This window comes from Aotus nancymaae, unplaced genomic scaffold (genome assembly GCF_030222135.1).
Source record: "Aotus nancymaae isolate 86718 unplaced genomic scaffold, 86718_ANA_hifiasm-v0.15.2.pri h1tg000028l, whole genome shotgun sequence".
In the NCBI taxonomy this organism is placed as follows: Eukaryota; Metazoa; Chordata; class Mammalia; order Primates; family Aotidae; genus Aotus; species Aotus nancymaae.
Window position 1 is genome coordinate 9,913,967 of NW_026988441.1, and position 19,861 is coordinate 9,933,827.

Below are 19,861 nucleotides of genomic sequence, written 5' to 3' on the forward strand. Positions count from 1 at the left end.
AAACACCAAAAATGAACCACTGTCATAGACTGTTTAGTAATAATTACTATCATTATTATTATAATACCACTAACAGTTAACACTTATTGAGCCCTTACTGTGTGCCAGATACTGCTTGGAAAGTGTACCTGTATCAATTCATTCAATCCTCTCAATCTCCCTGAAAGAGAGGCACTGTTGTTCTGTCCATCTTACAGATGAAGAAAACTGAGGCCTGGACTGGGGAACTGACTTGCAGACACTCACACAGGGAGGGGCGGTGACAACAGCATGTAAACTCCAGCTCCAAAGCCTAGGATGGCAGTGATTACCTTCTAAGCCACAGAGAATCTCTAAAGAAGGCTTCTCGCCTGGATACGTGGTTAGTTTTACCTGTCTTACTCTTAACAGTCCGATAGGTAGGAAAACCTAGGGGGCCCATCTCAACAGGCAGGGAGGGATGCAGCCTGTCAGGGGAAAGCTGAAGTGGACCTCAGTGAACCCCCAAACAGAGACTTCTCCACGGGGTCCTCCCAACCCCATCCTGCATGTGTGGGTGAGCAGGAATGGTGGAGGGTGCTCACCTGTGGTCCTGGAAACGGCAAGAGAGAGCGAGGAGAGGTCGGGGGACCCTGCAGAGAAGGAGGAAAGTCTCAGGAGGTGATGGAGGGCAGCCAGGGGACCAGAGAATCTCCCAAGCAAGCCCCACCCTTTCCCCTCTTAGCCCCTCCCCTCTGGATCAGGCCCCTCCCCCTGATTGCCCACTAGGTCTGGCCGGGCTTCCTGGCTAAATCATGGACAGGTCCTGGCCTTTAGTTTCTGTCGTTCACCCCACCCTCATCACACTCAGGGCCTGCTCCTTTTCTCCCTTAAAGTTGGACCTGGAGGGGACCCCTTCTTAATCTCAGTTTAAAAAGCCCCCATCCCGCTGGGGGCAGTGGTTCACACCTGTAATCCCAGCATTTTGGGAGGCCGAGGCAGGTGGATCACTTGAGGTCAGAAGTTCCAGGTCAGCCTGACCAACATGGTGAAACCCCGTTTCTACTAAAAATACAAAAATTAGCCGCGTATGGTGGCAGGCGCCTGTAATTCTAGCTACTTGAGAGACTGAGGCAAGAGAATCGCTTGAACCCGCGAGGCAGAGGTTGCAGTTAGCTGAGACTGTGACACTGTACTCCAGCCTGGGCAACATAGCGAGTGTCTCAAAACAAAAAACAAAAACATCCTCCTCAATAATAATAAAAAAACGAAAACAAAATAATTAAATAAAATAAAGCAAAAAACAGCCTCCTCTCAGGGTCACACCACTTTTTATTTTTTCAATGTCAAGGCCCCGCTTCTCCGTCTGGAGGCAAGCCCTACTCTCTCCTCATTCTCTGTATCAGGCCCCGCCCTGCTTTTTTGGGTAACAGGCCCTTCCACTCCTCTCGGCCAGAGTCAGGCCCGCTCCTTCCCCTTCTTTCGGCCAACTCAGGCCCCGCCCCGTTCTGGACCTCACAGCCAGGCCCCGCCCCCTTACCCCTCCGCGTTGGGCTCTGCTTCCTTTTTTGAGTCAGGCCCGGCCCTCTTCTCGTAGTCCCGGTGGGATCCCGCCCCTCTTCTCCCTCTCGGGGCCGGGGCTCGCCCCCATGCCCCCAAAAGAAGATTTCGCTCCGCCTTCTCTGAGTCAGGCCACGCCCCCTTCTTTGCCTCAGGGTCAGGCCCCGCCCCCTCTCACTCTACAGCGGGACGCCTTGCTCGAACCTCCAGCCCGACTCCCTCATCACCCTCTGCCTCCTTCCTACTCCCTAATACAGTGTCTCCGGAACCCTCTGCCCCCGCGAAACGCCTAGACTCCCGTAGGAACCCCCAGACTACTCCGGGACTGCCAGAATCCCCCCATCTCCAGCCCCGGCCCGGACCCCTCTCCTGAACCCCAGCGCCGCTTACCTAAGGCCCCCAGCTCCGACGCAGCGGGCGGTCTGGCGACGCGGCGACTCGGCATGGCTCGGCCAGTGGGGACGGACGGCCCAGAGGCCCGCCCAGACCGAAGCATGCACGCGGGCAGGCCGGGCGGCCGGGAGGCACGGTCCGGTGGACGATCGAGGGTCGGGCGAGCGGCGCAAGGGCTGGGGCCGCAGGCCGGGCAGGACGCGCGGCGCCCCGGGCTGCGCGGGGCGCGGGGCCGGGCCGGGCGGGCGGCGGGCGGGGGCGGGGCGGCGGAATTCCCCGGCGCTGCCGGCCTGCGCGCTCATTGGTTCGCACCCCGCCGTGACGTCACGCCTGGGGAACGGGAAAACCCCCACGCGTCACGTGGTCGCGGGGGCGGGGCCGGCCGGGAAAGAGAGGCTGGGCTCTCAGGAGGGGTTGGGCAGGCGTCGCTGCCCATTGCTCTGGACGAGACAACTGAGGCCTGCTTGGGACCATCACGCCCTACCCATTGAGCAAGCCGGGAAACTGAGCCGCTCCCCGCCTTGGTCTCCCAGTGGGACTTGAACCTGCCGTTTTTCGGGCTGGAAAGGGAGCTTCAGGATCGGGAGGTTTGCCAGTGCTCTACAGCTGCCATCCGTAATAATGATATTTCGGAAACCTCCAAGGTCTTGCTACACCTCAGTTTTCTCAACCGCAAATTGAGGATAAAGATATTTAAGGAATGTTTAAAGCTTGCGTGTCAACTTCAGAATTTCTGTTTTGTGCATTGCTGTATCCCCAACGCCTAGACCAGCGCCTGGAACACCGTAGGTGCCCAGTAAATGTTTATTGTAGGTCGGGCGCGGTGGCTCACACCTGTAATCTCAGCACTTTGGGAGACCGAGACGGGCGGATCACGAGGTTAGGAGTTCGAGACCAGTGTGATCAACATGGTGAAACCCCATCTCTACTAAAAATACAAAAATTAGCCAACCATGGTGGCGCGCGCCTGTAATCCACCTCCTCAGGAGGCTGAGGCAGGAGAATCGCTTTAACCCAGGAGGCACAGGTTGCAGTGAGCCAGTATTTTGCGCCACTGCACTCCAGCCTGGGCGACAGAGTGAGACTCCTTAAAAAAAGAAAAATGCTTATTGGATGATTGCGTGGATGTTTTATTTATTGGTTTGTTCCTCCTCGCAGCCCCTGAAAGTTACCCATAAATAGCCCAGAGCACTTTGGGCTCACAAGCTCAGTAATGCCGTCTGCAAATGGCAGCAGTGTAGCCTCTGTACACATCCTGAGCTTTGTACCCAAAGCCTGAGCTCATCCCTCGCACCAGTGCCAGAAGCATATGATAGGATTATTGCAGAAGAGATTCAGGCTGGAAGAGGGGCAGCCATTTGGCTAGATCACATTCCTAAGTCCCTGTATCCCTGAGAATGACTAGGTAATCTATTAGGTTCTAACTTGAATGCCAGGCACTCTCAGACCACAGATGCAGGGTTTGGTGTCTTTCCTTTGCATGTATAAAATTTGGGTGTTCTAGCTGGGCACGGTGGCTCACACCTGTAACCCCAATACTTTGGGAGGCCGAGGCAGGAGGATTGCTTGAGCTAGGGAAGTTGAGGCTGCAGTGAGTTGTGATTGTGCTACTGCACTCCAGCGTGAGTGACAGAGTAAGACCTTGTCTCAAAAAGAAAAATAACTCTAAGTTGAATGTTCACAATAATTCTGTGAAGTATATGTTGTTATTTATCCCTACAGAGCAGATGAGAAAACTGAGACACAGGGAAATTAATTTGTCCAAGGTCACACAAACTAATATGACACAAATATTTAAAACATAAAATTCTTAGAACAGGACCTGGCACATGTGAGTGCTATATAAAAATGTGAATTTTTTTTTTCTTTGAGACAGGGTGTCACTCGGTCAACCAAGTTGGAGTGCAGTGGCAGGAACACGGCTCACCACAGCCTCAACCTCCTGGACTATGGAGATCTTCTCACCTCAGCCTCCAGAGTAGCTGGGACTACAGGCACACAGCATCACATCTGGCTAATCTTTTCTTTTCTTTTTTGAGACAGAGTCTCACTCTGTCACCCAGGCTGGACTGCAGTGGCATGATCTTGGCTCACTGCAACCTTTGCTTTCCAGATTCAAGAGATTCTCCTGCCTCAGCTTCCCAAGTAGCTGGGACTACAGGTGTGAGCCACCATGCACAGTCTGTTTTCTACTTTTTTGTAGAGAGAGGCTCTGTTGCTCAGGCTGAGCTACTGCACCTGGCCAAATGGCAACTATGAACATCATTTTATTTAATCCTCATGACCATCCTATTATTAGACCCACTATACAGATGGGAAATTGAAGCTCAGAGAGATGAAGTCAGTTACCTGAGGTCACACAGCTGGTGAGCTGAGACCACAGGTGTGCACCACCATGCCTGGCCTAATTTCTGTGGTTTTTTGCAGAGATGAGGTTTCAACGTGTTGCCTAGGCTGGTCTCAAACTCCTGGGCTCAGGCAATCTGCCCTCTTCAGCCTCCCAAAGTGCTGGGACTACAGTTCTTTCTTTTTTTTAATTTATTTTTTATTTTTTTATTTTTAAGACGGGGTTTCACTGTGTTGGTCAGGCTGGTCTTGAACTCCTGACCTCAGGTGATCCACCCGCCTTGGCCTCCAAAGTACTTGGATTACAGGCGTGAGCCACCACGCCCGGCCTCTTTCTTTTATTTTCAGTAGAGACAGCGTTTTACCACGTTGGCCAGGCTGATCTTGAACTCCTGACCTTAGGTGATTAGCCCATCTCAGCCTCCCAAAGTGCTCGGATTACAGGTGTGAACCACCGTGCCCGGCCCTATTGCTTTCTTTTTTTAAGAGATGGGATTTTGCTATGTTGTCTAGGCTGATCTTGACCTCCTAGCTTTAAGTGATCCTTCTGCCTGAACCTCCCAAAGCGCTGGGATTACAGGCATGAGCCACTGTGCCTGGCTCTTCAATTTATAGAGTTATTACACACAGTGTAACAGTGTCAGGCACTGCTCTAAAAGCTGGGGATATAGCAAGGCACACAGCAGACAAAAAGCCCTTACCATCGAGGAAGTCTAAGTAAGGAGACACATGGAAAACAGATAAGCAATGTCTGATAGTGGTGGTGGTATTACAGAAGAGAGCAGGATAAACAGAATGAGTTTGGAGGACAGATTGGGTGAGGAAGATCAGAGTCTGAGAGGTGCCATTTGAACAGGGAGCCAGAGGAGGTGAGGGATCCATGTGGATATCTGGGGGAGAGTGTTCAAAGCACAGGAACAAGCGTGTGCAAAGGCCCTGCGGTAGGAACATGCATGGTGAAACCTCATCACTACTAAAAATACAAAAATTAGCTGGGCGCAGTGGCAGGCAGCTCTAATCCCAGCTACCTAGGAGGCTGAGGCAAGAGAATTGCTTGAACCTGAGAGGCGGAGGTTGCAGTGAGCTGAGATTGCGCCACTGCACTCTAGCCTGGGCAACAGAACAAGACTCCATCTCAAAAAAAAAAAAAAAAAAAAGGGAACAGCGAGGAGGCTGGTGCAAGTGACTGACAGGAGAGGTGGAGATGAGGGCAAAGTGATGGACCAGGAAGGTGACGGGGACAGTGAGTAATATTAAATGTAATGGATGAAGCCAACCACATGCTGCACTTAGACTAGTGCTTGATATAAAGTTGACAGATAGCAGCTCCATTGTTGCAGGACCAGAAGCTCTCCTGATTCCTCTCTGCCCCTTGCCAATGCCAGGCCTCAAAAATATTTGTCGAGGCTGGGCGCGGTGGCTCACGCCTGTAATCCCAGCACTCTGGGAGGCCGAGGCAGGTGGATCACTTGAGGTCAGTAATTCGAGACCAGCCTGGCCAAATGGTGAAACTCTGTCTCTACTAAAAACACCAAACTAGCCAAGCATGGTGGCGTGCACCTGTAGTCCCAGCTACTAAGGAGGCTGAGGCAGGACAATCGCTTGAACCCAGGAAGCAAAGGCCGCAGTGAGCCAAGATTGTATCACTGCACTCCAGCCTGGGTGACAGAGTGAGATTCTGTTTTTTGGAAAAAAAAAAAAAAAAAAAAAGAGTCTGTAGTGACTAACTAAAAGGACATGTCAGGGCTGGGAGCCGTGGCTCATGTCTGTAATCCCAGCACTTTAGGAGGCTAAGGCAGGCAGATCACCTGAGGTCAGGAGTTCAAGACTAGCCTGGCCAACATGGCGAAACCCCGTGTCTACTAAAAATACAAAAATTAGCCAGGTGTGGTGGCGAGCACCTATAATCCCAGCTACTTGGGAGCCTGAGGCAGAAGAATCACTTGAACCTGGGAGGCGGAGGTTGCAGTGAGTCAAGATCGTGCCACTGTACTCACTCCAGCTTGGGTGACAGAGACTCTGCCTCAATAAAAATAAAAATAAAAAAGTAAAAAGGACGGACAGGCACGGTGGCTGACACCTATAATCCCAGCACTGTGGGAGGCCAAGACGGGTAGATCACCTGAGGTCAAGAGTTTGAGACCAGCCTGACCAATATGGTGAAACCCTGACTCTACTAAAAATACAAAATAGCCGGGCATGGTGCCATGTGCCTGTAATCCCAGATACTCGGGAGGCTGAGGCAGGAGAATTGCTTGAACCCGGAAGGTGGAGGTTGCAGTGAGCTGAGATCGTGCCATGCACTCCAGTCTGGGTGACAGAGTGAGACCCTCTCCATCTCAAAAATAAATAAACAAAATAAAAAATAAAAAGGACAAGTCAGACATCCTCAGCACTCAGGATTTCTGCTGGGCTGTGAGCCTCATGAGGGCAGGTCTGGGTCTGTCTTGGTCCTGGCTGTACACACAAAAAACGCCCCAGCACTCAGCCCCACCCAGGGCAGGGCTCAGGGAGCGTTTGTTGCTTTTGTTGACTGACTGCTTGTCACAGTCTCCAGTGTCTGAATATAGGCCCCACCGAGGTCCACACTTCTGGATGTGTCCATGTGTCTGGAAAAGTGAATGTTGGATTGTTCAACATGCACTCATTAAACATTCCTGGAGTGGCTTCTCTATACTTGTCCCTATGCTGGGGACACAGCAGTGATCAAGACAGTTCTGGCTGTGTCCTCATGGGGCTCCATCCAGTGGAAAAGACCAACCTGTCCCTAGTGATGACTCACAGTGGGCAGGGCTGCCATGAGACCCCTGAGGACTTGGCAGCCAGGGAGGGCTTCCTAGAGGAGGGGGCATTGGAGCCACAACCTGGAGGACACATGGGATAAAGGAAAGAGGGAATGAGCCAGCCATGGCAGCTTAGGCCCGTAACCCCAGCACTTTGAGAGGCCCAGACGGGAGGTCTGCTTGAGGCCAGGAGTTTGAAATCAGCTTCAGCAACATCGAGAGACCCCATCTCTACAAAAAATTAAAAATTATCCAGGTATAGTGGCACTTGACTGTGGTTCTAGCCAGTTTGGAGGCTGCGGCAGGAGGATCACTTGAGGCCAGGAGGTCAAGGCTGCAGAGCTGTGATTGTGCCACCGCACTCCAGCCTGGGTGACAATGCAAGACTTTGTCTCAAAGAAAAAAAAAAAGTGGACGGGGTTGTGTGCCTGGGGGCTGGTAGGAGGAAGACCAGGCTGGCTGCAGGGGTTAAGAAGTGTCTCTCCCACCAAGATCTCACTCCTCAGTAAGGAGCCTGGGCTTTCTCCTGAGGTCACTAGGCAGCCACGGTAGGTTCTGAGCAAGGGCTGGGCAAGGTCAGGTTTGTGCTTTAGAAGAAACTAGAAAGTTTCTTCTAGCTGGGCCAGGCACAGTGGCTCATGTCAGTAATCCCAGCACTTTGGGAGGCTCAGGTGGGCAGATTGCTTGAGGTGAGGAGTTCGAGACCAGCTTGGCCAAAATGGTGAAACCCCATCTCTACTAAAAATACAAAAAAACATTAGCCAGGCGTGGTGATGCACACCTGTAATCCCAGCTACTGAGGAGGCTGAGGCAGGAGAATCACTTGAACCCAGGAGGCAGAGGTTTCAGTGAGCTGAGATTGTACCACTGCACCCCAGCCTGGGCAACAGAGCGAGACTCCATCTCAAAGAAAACAAAACGAAAAAGTTTCCTCCAGCTGCTAGAGTGTGAATGGGATGCGAGGAAGGTAGGATCGAGACAGAGGACCAGAGAAGACACCAGGCAAGAACCCCGGAGGGTAAAGAGGGGCCTGGAGCAGGTGGTCCCAGTGAAGAGGTGAGACCCTCAAGGAGTTGTGGGGGTAGCTGATGGGCCTTGTCAAAGGCTGGGGTGTGGAGCTATGAGAGGAGGAATAAATGGGTGACGAGGCCAGGGAGTGCAGGCAGCCGGAGAGCCCCCCCGACTCTCGAGGGTCTGCTGAGCCCTGCACCTTCAGGGTTCCTAGGAGCCTATCAGGCCATGGTGCAGAGCCTGGAGTTCAAAGGGCACTGGGGAGCCATGGAGTGGCATAGAGTCGGGGTGCGGGTAATGGCAACTCAAGGCTGCCCTGAGGGATGGGAGACTGCCACGGCGTTTGTGGGCCTGTGTGGGGCTCCAAGGGCACTATCTCCCTGGGATCTCACGGAGCCCCTGCCTGGCTCTGCAATGTGGGGTGGCAGCTGGAGCCTGAAGGAACCTGGTGTGGTCCTCAGCGCTGAGTCCACTCCCAAAAAAGTACACCTGGGAATATAGTGTCCCCATCCCTCGGAGCACAGAGGCCTCGCTCAACTCCCCTATCCAGTGGGTGAAGGGTGCCAGCCAGTACCAGAGGCTGGGCTGGCAAGGCCAACTCGTGCCACCTCTGGAGAGCTTGGCTGTTCCTTGTCACAGGCAGCCCTGGGGATGTGGATTGATACCCCAATACCCACAGAGTGCTACAGCTAGATGCCACTCAGGCCAGCTAAGGCTTCATCCACATGCCTCCTAACCTGGGGGTGAGTGGGTATCAGCAGAAAAAAGCAAGGGCACACACCAGAGTGCTCCAAGTGCTGCGCTGAGGCCTCACAATGGTGGGTGCCTCTGCTCAAGGTCCACCCGGCTGAGAGCTGTGCTTGGCCCTGCCTGGCGATGCTGGGTTAGGAGACATTCAGTGGGCGCACGGGAGGCTCCTGCCTGAGCCCAGGAGAGGCAGTTGGCAGGAAAAGGTACGGGGCAGCGAGCTCCCTGAAAGCAGCTTCCCCAGGAATTGGAAACGGAGCCAGTTAATGAAATCTCAGAGGGCTGGTGGGAGGGCAAGAAGTGAGGAAGAGGCCTGGCTCAGCAAGTATGGGTATTTTTTTTTTTTTTTGAGATGGAGTCTTGCTCTGTTGCCCAGGCTGAAGTGCAGTGGTGCAATCTCAACTCACTGCAACCTCCGCCTCCCAGGTTCAAATGATTCTCCTGCCTCAGCCTCTCGAGTAGCTGTGATTATAGGCACCCACCACCACACCCAACTTTTGTATTTTTAGTAGAGATGGGGCTTCACTATGTTGGCCAGGCTGGTCCCAACCTCCTGACCTCAAGTGATCCATCCACCTCGCCAGGTATGGCTCTTGACACCGGGTCACAATCCCACCTTTCCACATCCCACACCCTGCAGGTTTCCCTCCCGGACCCAGGAGAGTCACTTCATCCCTGCTTGAAGCTGCTCTCCAAGGCAGCAGAGGAAGGCAGGCACGAGGGGGAGGGGTAGTGCTGAGTTTAAGTTAAACACCCATATGAATTTATTAAATCCAGACTGTGTTAAAGGGCGGTGGTCAGGGGGGATGTGGTTGAGGGATGAGGGACAAGATGACGGACGGCCGTGGGCATCCCGTAGCGGGGCCCGGCCCCAGCCCCACCCCCGCCCACCCCCTCGGCAGCACCACGTCAGCTTCACCATGATTCCCAGTGGTGCTGGGCTGGCAGGGCGAGATGGCTGGAAACACAGAGGGACAGAGGGACAGACGGCGCCTCCACAAACAAGCCCTGGCCTGCCTCGGCCCCTACGTCACACGCTGGGCCCTGGCCCGAGGTGGGCCTCCCGCCACCCTGGCCCGATCTGTCCAGGGAAAGGGCGACAGGGAGGGAGGGTGAGGGGGCCGGGGCACAGGGGTGGTGGTCGCCAGGAGCCGGAGCAGGCAAGGACCAGGTGTGACTAATCCTTTTTCTTGTCCTCTGCTGGCTTTGGAGGGGCTTCCTGGGGCTCACTGGCAGAGCTGGCCCCCTGGGTGGGCTTGGTGGGCAGGGACGTGGAGGCCTCCTCCCTGGTGGTGGTCGTGGTGGGTGCAGGTGCGGGCGTGAGCGCCCCTGCTGCTGTGGGAACCTCGGCCACAGGGGCGGCGGCTGTGGGGTCCTCTCCACTCATGCCAAACTCGTTGACCCGAGTGGGGTCGACGCGGTAGATCCACCGTTGGTAGAGGTAGATGAAGAAAACCACGTCTGGGGAGGGGTGGGAGGCAGTGAGGTCAGGACCGGCCAGTCCACAGCCAGGTGGGCCTGGGCAGAGAAGGCGTGATGCAAGGGCAGGGCAGAGTCCCCTCAGACTAAGCACCCCATCAGGGGCCGTGGCACCCCCTCAGACCTGGGCCCTGAAGCCTGCCTCGGGGCCCCCACCTGCCCGCTGGGCCTCACCATCCCGCAGGCAGCCAATCCGGTACATAACAGGCATCTTGATGACAAAGGCGAACAGGTCGTCGATGAAGGTGTTGAGGGCCTTGTAGGTGAGCATGCGCCACGGCAAGTGGGCCACGGACTTGAGCTTGTAGTTGATGAAAAGCTGGGGCGTCATGGTGATGAAGCCTACAGCGAGGGGCACCATGAGCGGAGGGACGGCCTCTCCCGCCTTCCCCTGCGCGCTCTATACCGGCCATGCCGGCCCCTCACTGCTTCCTACACCCGGTCACATTCTACTGGCGGCCTCTGCGCTGGTGGGCTCCTCGGTCACATCCACACGGCCCCTCCCTGGATATGTGAGGTCTCGGTTTAAATGTCCTCTCCTCAGAGGAGCCCCCTATTAATGTGCGTCCCCCCACCACTCTGCCCTTCACGGTACTCATTACTGGCTGTGATTCACCTGGTTTTTTGTTTCTTGAGACAGGGTCTCGCTCTGTTGCCCAGGCTGAGGTGCAGTGGTGTAATCATGGCTTACTGCAACTTCAGCCTCCTGGGCTCAAGGGATCCTCCCACCTCAGCCTCCTAGGTAGCTGGGACTACAGGCACATACCACCACTCCCGACTAATGTCTGTGTTTTTTGTAGAGATTGGGCCTTACCATGTTGCCAGGCTGGTCTGGAATTCCTGGGCTCAGGTGACCCTCCTGCCTTGGCCTCCCACAGCGTCGGGATAACAGGCGTGAGCCACTGTGCCCAGCTCTACTTGCTTACTCATCCTGTTCCCAAGACGCAAGCTCCCCCGAGGACGGGGACTGAAGCATATTGTTCATGTCCTCCCCAAAGCCCTCTCTGACCCCAGATGGAACCACGTGTGCCCTCTGGGCTCCCCACCTCCCAGCTCTGCCCAGTCTGGGTTGACCCTGTCTGGGGATGGGTCTGTCTGTCTCCCACACCGGGCTGTGAGCCCTGCCCAGCAGGGGGCCTGTTCTCTCCTGGGACGGCTGTGCCGCTCACCAAAGGTCAGCAGGAAGCCGTAGAGCATGCTGAGCACCCAGGAGTACCAGCCCTTGTGCTCCAGGTACAGAAGGCTGTAGACGGCGTAGCAGCCCAGGAGTGGGAAGAGGATCCAGGACAGGTACCGGAACGCCATCTGTGGGGCCACAGGGTGGGGTTGTTAGCCAGCTCCTCGGCCCCGCCTGGCAGCCCTGCTCCCCGCCCTCACCCATCACACCTGGTCTGGCAGGCTGGGCAGGGGGAATTTCCAGGTAGCCCTGAGACTCTGGACTCCACCAGGAAGCAGTTATGGTAGGTGGGGGACACAGAGGATGGGACACAGGCCATAAAGCGTGGGCCCAGCAGGGAGATGGCCGGCCCCTGGTCCCTCAGGGGCATGCGGGTACTTGGAGGCCACCCCCAGGGGCCCACTGTGCGGACACTCACATCATCATACACTTTGGTCGAGGACTCGATATACGTGGACTTGTCCTTGAATGACAGGCGGGGGAAGATACCTGCAACCCTGTGCTCCCGGTCCAGCTGTGGACGAGGGGGGTAGCCATGGTCAGTTGCCAGGGTGTCTCCCGTCCCACAAGCCAGAACCAGCCCCTGTCCTTCCCCACCGTTCCCAGTTCCCCTGCCCCATGTGTGACCCAAGAAATCCCCTGGTGAGAAAATCCCCTCAGTCCTGGGAGTGAGGCATGCGCTGGGAATCCCCCAGGGGCCAGCTCCAGGGTCTATCTGGGCCACACTACCCCTTCCCAACTCCTGCAGCCCCAGCCCGAGACAGCATGGCGCCCCAGCCTTACCCGGACGTCCATGACCTTGGTGATCTTCCAGAGGTCGATGAGGACCCCGATGAAAACGCTAACCTGGACCACGAAGTTGGTCTCGTTGTCCAGGATGTAGAGGAGGACCACAAATGACTGGAAAACGCCGAAGAAGACGGAGCGCACGGACAGGCCCTCCAGGGACTGCCGGCTGTTCCAGAACTGGATATCTGTGTGCAGGGGGTGGGGGAAACGGGAGGCTGAGAAGCTGCTGAGACCCTCCTTGAGCTCCCTAAGGCCCCCTTGGCCTGCAGCCTCCTCACACCCCGGGGCGCGTCTGGGTCCTCAGGATGGGTGCCGAACAAGACTCTTCTCTCCCAGGGAGGCGCTCTCATTCATCGGGTGGCCCCAGGGCACTAGATAGGCAGCACCCCTGGAGTCCTCCCATAGGACGTCAGCACCTAGCACCCCAGGGTGCAGTCCCCCGACTGATGGTGACGGTGACTGCTGCCATGGATGGGGCTTACCACATGCCAGGTGCTAAAGGCTGGTCAGGAAAGCTGCTTCCCTGAGGCCAAACGGCCTGGCATGGCAGAGTCTGGAGGGATGCTGGGTCTGTGCTGCACTGTGGTGCCAACCCACTTCCCCTAGGCAGGAAATCTGTGCATGCACTTCGAGACCACCTCCTCCAGGCCCCCACCCTGACACCGTGAAGGAACTGGCTCAGCAAACAGACAAGGGCTCCAGTCTGGATCTCCTTCCAGTGCTCCGCCTGGATGCTGCCAGGGATCCATTATCAGTGAGCTCCTAGCTCTAAGTCCCCGTCTCACCATGGACATCCCTCTCTGACCCTGCCCGGCGGAGTGTCTAACTGCAGCCACAGGACTCCAGATGGAAGCATGTGTGCTGATCCACCACGTCTATAGCACAGTGGTAGAGCCCGGTCTGCAGGCCTGCAGGGTCAAAGCCAGCTCTACACTCAGGGAGTGAGGGCTGTGAATTCTGGCCCATCTGCACCCTGCCCCATCCCTGAGCTCCCCCACATTCCAGCGCTCTGAAACACTCCACAGGCTCACTCCACTCTCCCCTACACCTCAGACTGACCCCCGTCCCAACTGAGAATGGGGTCTGGAGACCAGGTTCTGGTGGGGACGGGTGGGCCCAAGTCCCTCCTTAGACCAGGGAGGCCACACAGCACTTGTGCCAAGTGACGGCTGCGCCCCCTGCTGCCTGACACTGGGTGAGGAACCAGCCTTCTCGTGCCTCATTTCTTACTGGACCCCAGCCAAGCCAGCTCCTAGGCAGAAGGGTCCTGTCTCTCAGGACAGCTGGTAGATGGCTGGCTGCGGTCAGCACCAGCTCCTGTGCCCGTATGACACTGCATTCTTCCAGATGGCAGCTCTCAATAATAGCAAAGAGCAGCTGTGCACGGTGTCTCCCACCTGTAATCCCAGCACTTTGGGAGGCCGAGGCGGGCGGATCACGACATCAAGAGATCGAGACCATCATGGCCAACATGGTGAAATCCCGTCTCTACTAAAAATACAACAATTAGCTGGGTGTGGTGGCATGCGCCTGTGGTCTCAGCTACTCGGGAGGCTGAGGCAGGAGAATTACTTGAACCCGGGAGGCGGAGGTTGCAGTGAGCCGAGGTCGCACCACTGCACTCCAGCCTGGCGCCTGGCGACAGAACAAGACTCTGTCTCAAAAAAAAAAAAAAAAAAATAGCAAAGAGCAGCCTTTTTTTTGGAATAGAGTCTCACTCTGTTGCCTAGGCTGGAGTTCAGTAGCATGATCATGGCTCACTGCAGCCTTGACCTCTCAGGCCCAAGCCGCCCCAGTAGCTGAGACCACAGGCACACACCACCATGCCCAGGTAATTATTAAAAAAAATTTGTGTAGAAACAGAATCTCACTTTGTTGCCCAGGGTGATCATCTCCAAATCCTGGGCTCAGGTGATCCTCCCACCAAAGTGCTGGGATTACGGGCGAGAGCCACCGCCACGCCAGCAATAGCATTTTAGTACCAGGAATACGACTACTCGTTTCTCCCGCCACCTCCAGGAGCTGCGGACAGCAGGCCACCCCCTTCAGACTGGGGTGCTCGCGGGAAGGACAAAGTGGCCTGCTGGGCCTAGAAGATGAGAGTTGGGGCTGGAACCATCTGCCCCTTCAGAACCATGTAACTGGGCAAGTGACATCCCTGAGCTTCTGGCTCCTGTAGGGCTCAAGGAGCTAGCTGGGGAGGTCACCCAGGGCAGTGCCTGGCATGTGGCCGCTCCTCCTCAAATGCTGCCATCAGCATTGTCAGCCTTAGAACCTAGGGACCTTCGGGGCACAGTGTTCCTCCTTCCCACTTGGGCAGGCCCTGTCCACTCAGTCCTGAGCTGCCTCCTGAGGCAGGCAGGCTGTTGGGCAGGGCGGCGGAGCAGCTCCGGGGCTTCCCTGCTCCTGGCTCTGGAGTTCCCCAGCCCCGCTTCCTGGCAGTATCAGCCTGTCCTGTGCCCCAGAGGCAGGCCAGCCCCTCCCTCAGCTCCACACCCGGTGGATGGGAATTCTTGGGCTGGGAGTTTTGGGGCCACTGCCCCTCCCCAGCTCACTAGGCCTCTGGAGAGTGGGACTGAGAGACCCCAGGCAGGCGGAGGACATGTGGGTAGGAAAGGGAAGAGGAAGGGGGCAAGCCCTGTCCTCTGCCCTCCACAGCCCCTCACTGGCCCCGGTCCCATTCCTACCATTCTTGAAGGCCAGGAACTCGAAGACACTGTGAACGATAGACACGATGATGGTGAGCGCCAGCAGGTAGGGGTTGGTCTCCAGCAGGGCCACCTGCAGGGGACACCTGTGAGCACAACCCACCCTTGCCCAAGAGCCCCTTCACTAGCTGGCTCCCTTCTTGTAGAGACCTGCCCTGGGGCTGCCTGGAGAGGGTAGGGTGAGGGTGGGCCAGCTGGGAGGAGACTGGGTCAAAGATGGGCAGATGGGGATAGAGAGGAGGGTGACTCACAGAGAAAGAAGAGACAGGGAGAAGGCACTAGGGGAAGAGGCAGAGACTGAGGGGGCGCTGCAGGGAGAGGATGAAGGGACACTGGGGGTGAGCAGCAGAGACCCAACAGTGATGACAGTCCAGGAGGCAAAGCTGAGCCTCACGCCACAGACACAGGCCAGCATTTCAGGACCCAGTGAGAGGGCAGAGACACAGAGTCGGAGCCCATGGCCAGGGAGACCGGATCTGAGATAGAAGGAGGAAGGGACAGGTCTGGACCCAAAGGGCCTGGCCAAGCCATCAGAACAGCCTGGGGAGAGGACCCCCAGTCATCTAGAGCCGGAGGGCCGGAGGCCTACTTCCTTTCGCTGCGGAGAAGGGACCTGGGAGGTTGTGAAACTGTGGGCAGAGGAACGCCAGGCGGGAGATCCCACAGCCCAGGCCTGGCGCACTTCCCCTTGGCCTGATGCGCCCAGGAAGGTGCCGGGAAGCCCCGCCCACACTCACCTTCACCGAATCCTGCTCCTCATCTGACTGCTCATACAACTCATCACCCAGGAAGTTCCAGGGTGACTTGGTGCTCTGGGCGGCATAGAGCTGCCAGCGCCAGAGCGAGAGCGGGCAGAAGGAGACACGGAGCGGCAGGCTGGCCAGGCTCTCGTTGATGGGGTAGTAGTCCTTCTGCAGGTTCCAGTAGTCATTGAAGTAGATGATGGGGTAATAGTCACCACTCACAGCGTCAAACTTCACATCTGCAGCACGTGGGGCAGGGGGGCACCGTTTGGCCAGGGCAGGAGGCCAGGGTACCCACGGGCCTCAGATGTCTGGAGGGACCCAACAGGGCCCCTCTACAGAGAATGGAGGGTGGGGATATTTCTAGGCCACACTATGAGGAGCTAAAGGGCCCCCTGACCTCAGCAAAGGGGACCACGTGCAAAGGGCAGGCAGCTCCCCACTGAAGGGGGCAGTGGTGGCTAAGCTCCAGCGGCCTCATGGGTGACCATGTAACCCAGTTTTAAAAAAGCCAGAAATTGTGGCTTTTAAGTGATACTGCCTCCATTTCCAAAGTTGGCAAGTGATAAACTTTTGAAAACAAGTCTGTGGGCTGGATGGGACTTGTGTGTGGACCGATGCTGGTGTATGGCAGTCAGTCCAGGGGTGGAGCTGTGGGACAGGGAGAGGACATGAGAAGGGGACAGGACAGGGTGGGGAGCTTGGGAGGGTGGAGCCCTCCTCTGAGGGGGACGGGGCCAGGAGAAGATAAGGAGATGGGCCCCAAGCACCCTCCCAGAGGCCTCTGCAAGCAGCTGGCAGGGCTGGGAACTTACACTGATCGAGGGGAGGGGGCACGCTGCCCTTCACCCATGGCGTGTGGTCATCCACGATGTTGATGGTGATGTTGGGGTGCCAGTGGGAGATCACTTCCACGGGCCCATAGTCCTCAGCCCTCTGAGGTGACATGGAGGGAAGGCCCTCAGAAGCAGGTGGAAGTGCCCAGGGACCGTCAGCCTCTCTGCTCACTTCCTCCCAAGGGTTCCCATGACAATCTTAATCTTTGCTTTTTATTTATTTATTTATTTTTTTGAGATGGGGTCTCGCTATGTTGTCCAAACTGGTCGTGACTTCCTGAGCTCAATCACGATCCTCCCACCTCGGACTCCCAAAGTGCTGGGATAGGAATGAGCTACCACGGGCAGCCACTTTTCTTTCCTCCTTTCTTTTCTCTCTCTCTATTTTTAGGGAGAGATGGGGTCCCACTATGCTGCCTGGGCTAGTCTTGAACTTCTGGGTGCAAGTAATCCTTCTGCTTCAGCCTCCCAAAATGCTGGGATTACAGGCATGAGCCACCTCCCCTGACAATCTTGGCAGCAGAATATCAGCCACCACAGCAACTGCTGGCAGAAGGATCTTCTCCCTGGGCTTAGAGATTCTGCCACCCAGGACCCTTCCGGCCACCAACAGGATCCTCCCACCCTACAGTGCAGAAAACCAAGGCCTGCAGAGGCAGAGGCAGGGACCACCCCTCCCATGCAGGACCACCCGCGGAGACAGGAAGGCTCTTAGTGCCCACTGCAGATTAACCACAGATTAACAGGCCGGCTCCCCAGCCCACCAGGAGTCACAGGAACTATTAATCCTACAGTTCCTATTAAAGCCATATTCTCTTTTTTTTTTTTTAAAGACGGGGTTTCACCATGTTGGTCAGGCTGGTCTTGAACTCCCGACCTCAAGTGATCCACCCGCCTTGGCCTCCAAGGTGCTTGGATTACAGGCGTGAGCCACCACACCTGGCCTTAAAGCCATATTCTCATGTGCCTGTTTGGTGCCAGGCTGAGCTTGGACTCTGGGGCCTGGCTGTGTGGCTGAGAGTCCTGGCCCTGCCACTTCCTGGCTGTCAGACTGAGCAAGTGTCCTCATGGGAAAATGGGACTGTGAAAATGGGATCTTGCTATGTTGCCCAAGCTGGTCTCAAATTCCTGGACTCAAGCACGATCCTCCCACCTCAGCCTCCCAAAGTGCTGGGATTACAGGAGTGAGCCAGCACGGGCAGTCTCTTTTCTTTCTTTCTTTTCTCTCTCTCTTTTTAGGGAAAGATGGGGTAGGCCCAGGTAACCTTGTCCAGGATCCTTCCTACTGCCTGAGACGCAGCCGCCTCCTGATCCCACTTACCGTGGAGGAGCCCAGTGCTAAGGGAGGGGAGGCGGCATCACCGAGCCTGCACAGTGGCTCAGTGGTGGTGACAGATGACAGCCCCAGTGGTCTGGTCTGAGCTGTGAATGGTCTGGCTGGTCCCTATAGGCCCTGACAACCCTGCCCATTTACCTTGATCATTTCTGGGTCTGCTTCTGTCTCTCCCGTCAGCAGGTTCTTGGTTTTCTGAAATCGCCTGCGCTTGTATTTGTTGATCACTGTGGGTGACAGGTGGGGAAAGGAGGGGCCATGAGATCTGCTGGCATCTGCAGCCTCCGGAGCCTGGACCCCCGGCCACCAGCAGCGGCTCACGGTCTCCTGGCATCCCCCTTGCACTCACCTGCAGAGATCAACGTGACCTGGAACGCAAGAACAGCCTCCCCAAACCTCAACCAATCCCAGTTCCCCATCATCATGGGGACGCCACCATCACCAAATGCCTCAGGCAGAAACCGGAGCTCAGCAGGGCACTGTAATCCCAGCACTTTGGGAGGCTGAGGCAGGCGGATCACCTGAGATCAGAAGTTCCAGACCAGCCTAGCCAATATGGTGGAACCCTGTCTCTACTAAAAATACAAAAATCAGCCAGGCGTGGTGATGGGCGCCTGTAATCCCAGCTACTCAGTAGGCTGAGGCAGGAGAATCGCTTGAACCCAGGAGGTGGAGATAGCAATGAGCCGAGATCATGCTGTTGCACTCCAGCTTGGGTGACAAGAGTGAAACTCCCTTTCAAAAAATAAATAAATAAAATAAAAAGTAAAAACAAATACATAAATAAAAACAAGTGACTGATCGTGGCATCCTGAAGCTTTGGAACCCAACACTCATCATAGCCCCGGTGACCTCTGAACCCTCACCACCTTCCACTTCTCCTCAAATATGCCGACCCACGGCCTTCGGGCCTGCTACCCCGTCTCCGAAGAACGCATGCCCCTACACAATCTTTGTGGCCTGGCTTCTCCGCGGCGTTCAAGTCCCTAGTAGAATGTCCTTCTTCCACAGGGCTTCCCTGGCCACCCCACTGACTGAGGCTATGCAGTCTCATTCTCCTGCCAACTTTGTTTACTTCACATTTCACCACTCTCCAAAACCACCTACCGGGTGGTTTACCTGTCTGCTGTCTGTCCCTGCAACCGGTCTGCAAACCCTGTGCAGGGATGTGGGTAGGTACAGAGCCTGTTGTAACACACATGGAGCGCCTGCACAGGCTCAGTGATGACCAGTTGAATACGTGACTATAAACAGGCAGCAAACAGTTCCAGAGAAGGCCTGAAGCCACCAACACGAGAAACCAACATGAGAAACACTTTGGGGCTGTGAATCCCCAGCCAGGAGTTGGCCTCACTTCCTCTCGCAGAGGCCAGGTTGGCCACAGGCTCTCTGCCACGTTGTCCAAATGTCCAAATGAGTAAGAGGCTTGTGCGTGCCCATGCTCCATCCCCGACCTCTGCCGTGGCCTGTGGACTCTTCTTTTTTTGGAATCTTGCTCTGTCACCCAGGCTGGAGTGCAGTGGCGTGATCCACCTGCCCTGGCCTCCCAAAGTGCTGGGATTACAGGCGTGAGCCACACACCTGGCCCAAAAAGAAGTATTTTTCCTTTTGTGAGACATAGTCTTGCTCTGTTGCCCAAGCTGGAGTGCTGTGATGTGATCTCGGCTCACTGCAACCTCCCCCTCCCAGGTTCCAGCTATACTCCTGCCTCAGTCTCCTGGGCAGCTAGGACTACAGGCGTGCACCACTATACCCGCCTAATTTTGTACTTTTAGTAGAGATGGGATGTAACCATGTTGGCCAAGCTGGTCACGATCTCTTGACCTTGTGATCCATCCACCTGAAGGAAAACTCAGTTGGCCCTCCCTCAACTCTCCATCCTGCCCCTGGGACCAGAGAAAGACAGGGAAAGGGGAAAGGGAGCTGGCCAACAGCAGGGGCTCTGGGGGCAATCTTGGCTCTGAGTCCTACAAGCTAAGGGATGCTGGTAAGTGATGT

At 55.9% G+C, this 19,861-nt stretch overlaps 2 protein-coding genes across 2 annotated transcripts in view; both read right to left on the reverse strand.

The window, feature by feature from the left end:
* RELB (RELB proto-oncogene, NF-kB subunit) overlaps positions 1 to 2,014 on the reverse strand; it is a 37,745-nt gene extending 35,731 nt beyond the window's left edge. The window contains exons 1-2 of the mRNA XM_012446682.2: positions 1,909 to 2,014; positions 564 to 611 (exon numbers count right to left, since the gene is read on the reverse strand). Coding sequence (XP_012302105.2) covers positions 564 to 611; positions 1,909 to 2,014 — 154 coding nt within the window. The remainder of the gene's footprint in view (positions 1 to 563; positions 612 to 1,908) is intronic.
* A 7,874-nt stretch (positions 2,015 to 9,888) lies between these two features.
* The window catches only part of CLPTM1 (CLPTM1 regulator of GABA type A receptor forward trafficking), a 38,467-nt gene continuing 28,494 nt past the window's right edge, over positions 9,889 to 19,861 (reverse strand). The window contains exons 6-14 of the mRNA XM_012446683.2: positions 18,005 to 18,090; positions 16,510 to 16,630; positions 15,689 to 15,933; positions 14,931 to 15,024; positions 12,238 to 12,428; positions 11,873 to 11,968; positions 11,447 to 11,582; positions 10,452 to 10,619; positions 9,889 to 10,259 (exon numbers count right to left, since the gene is read on the reverse strand). Of these exons, the coding sequence (XP_012302106.2) occupies positions 9,976 to 10,259; positions 10,452 to 10,619; positions 11,447 to 11,582; positions 11,873 to 11,968; positions 12,238 to 12,428; positions 14,931 to 15,024; positions 15,689 to 15,933; positions 16,510 to 16,630; positions 18,005 to 18,090 (1,421 nt within the window). The 3' untranslated portion in view covers positions 9,889 to 9,975. The remainder of the gene's footprint in view (positions 10,260 to 10,451; positions 10,620 to 11,446; positions 11,583 to 11,872; positions 11,969 to 12,237; positions 12,429 to 14,930; positions 15,025 to 15,688; positions 15,934 to 16,509; positions 16,631 to 18,004; positions 18,091 to 19,861) is intronic.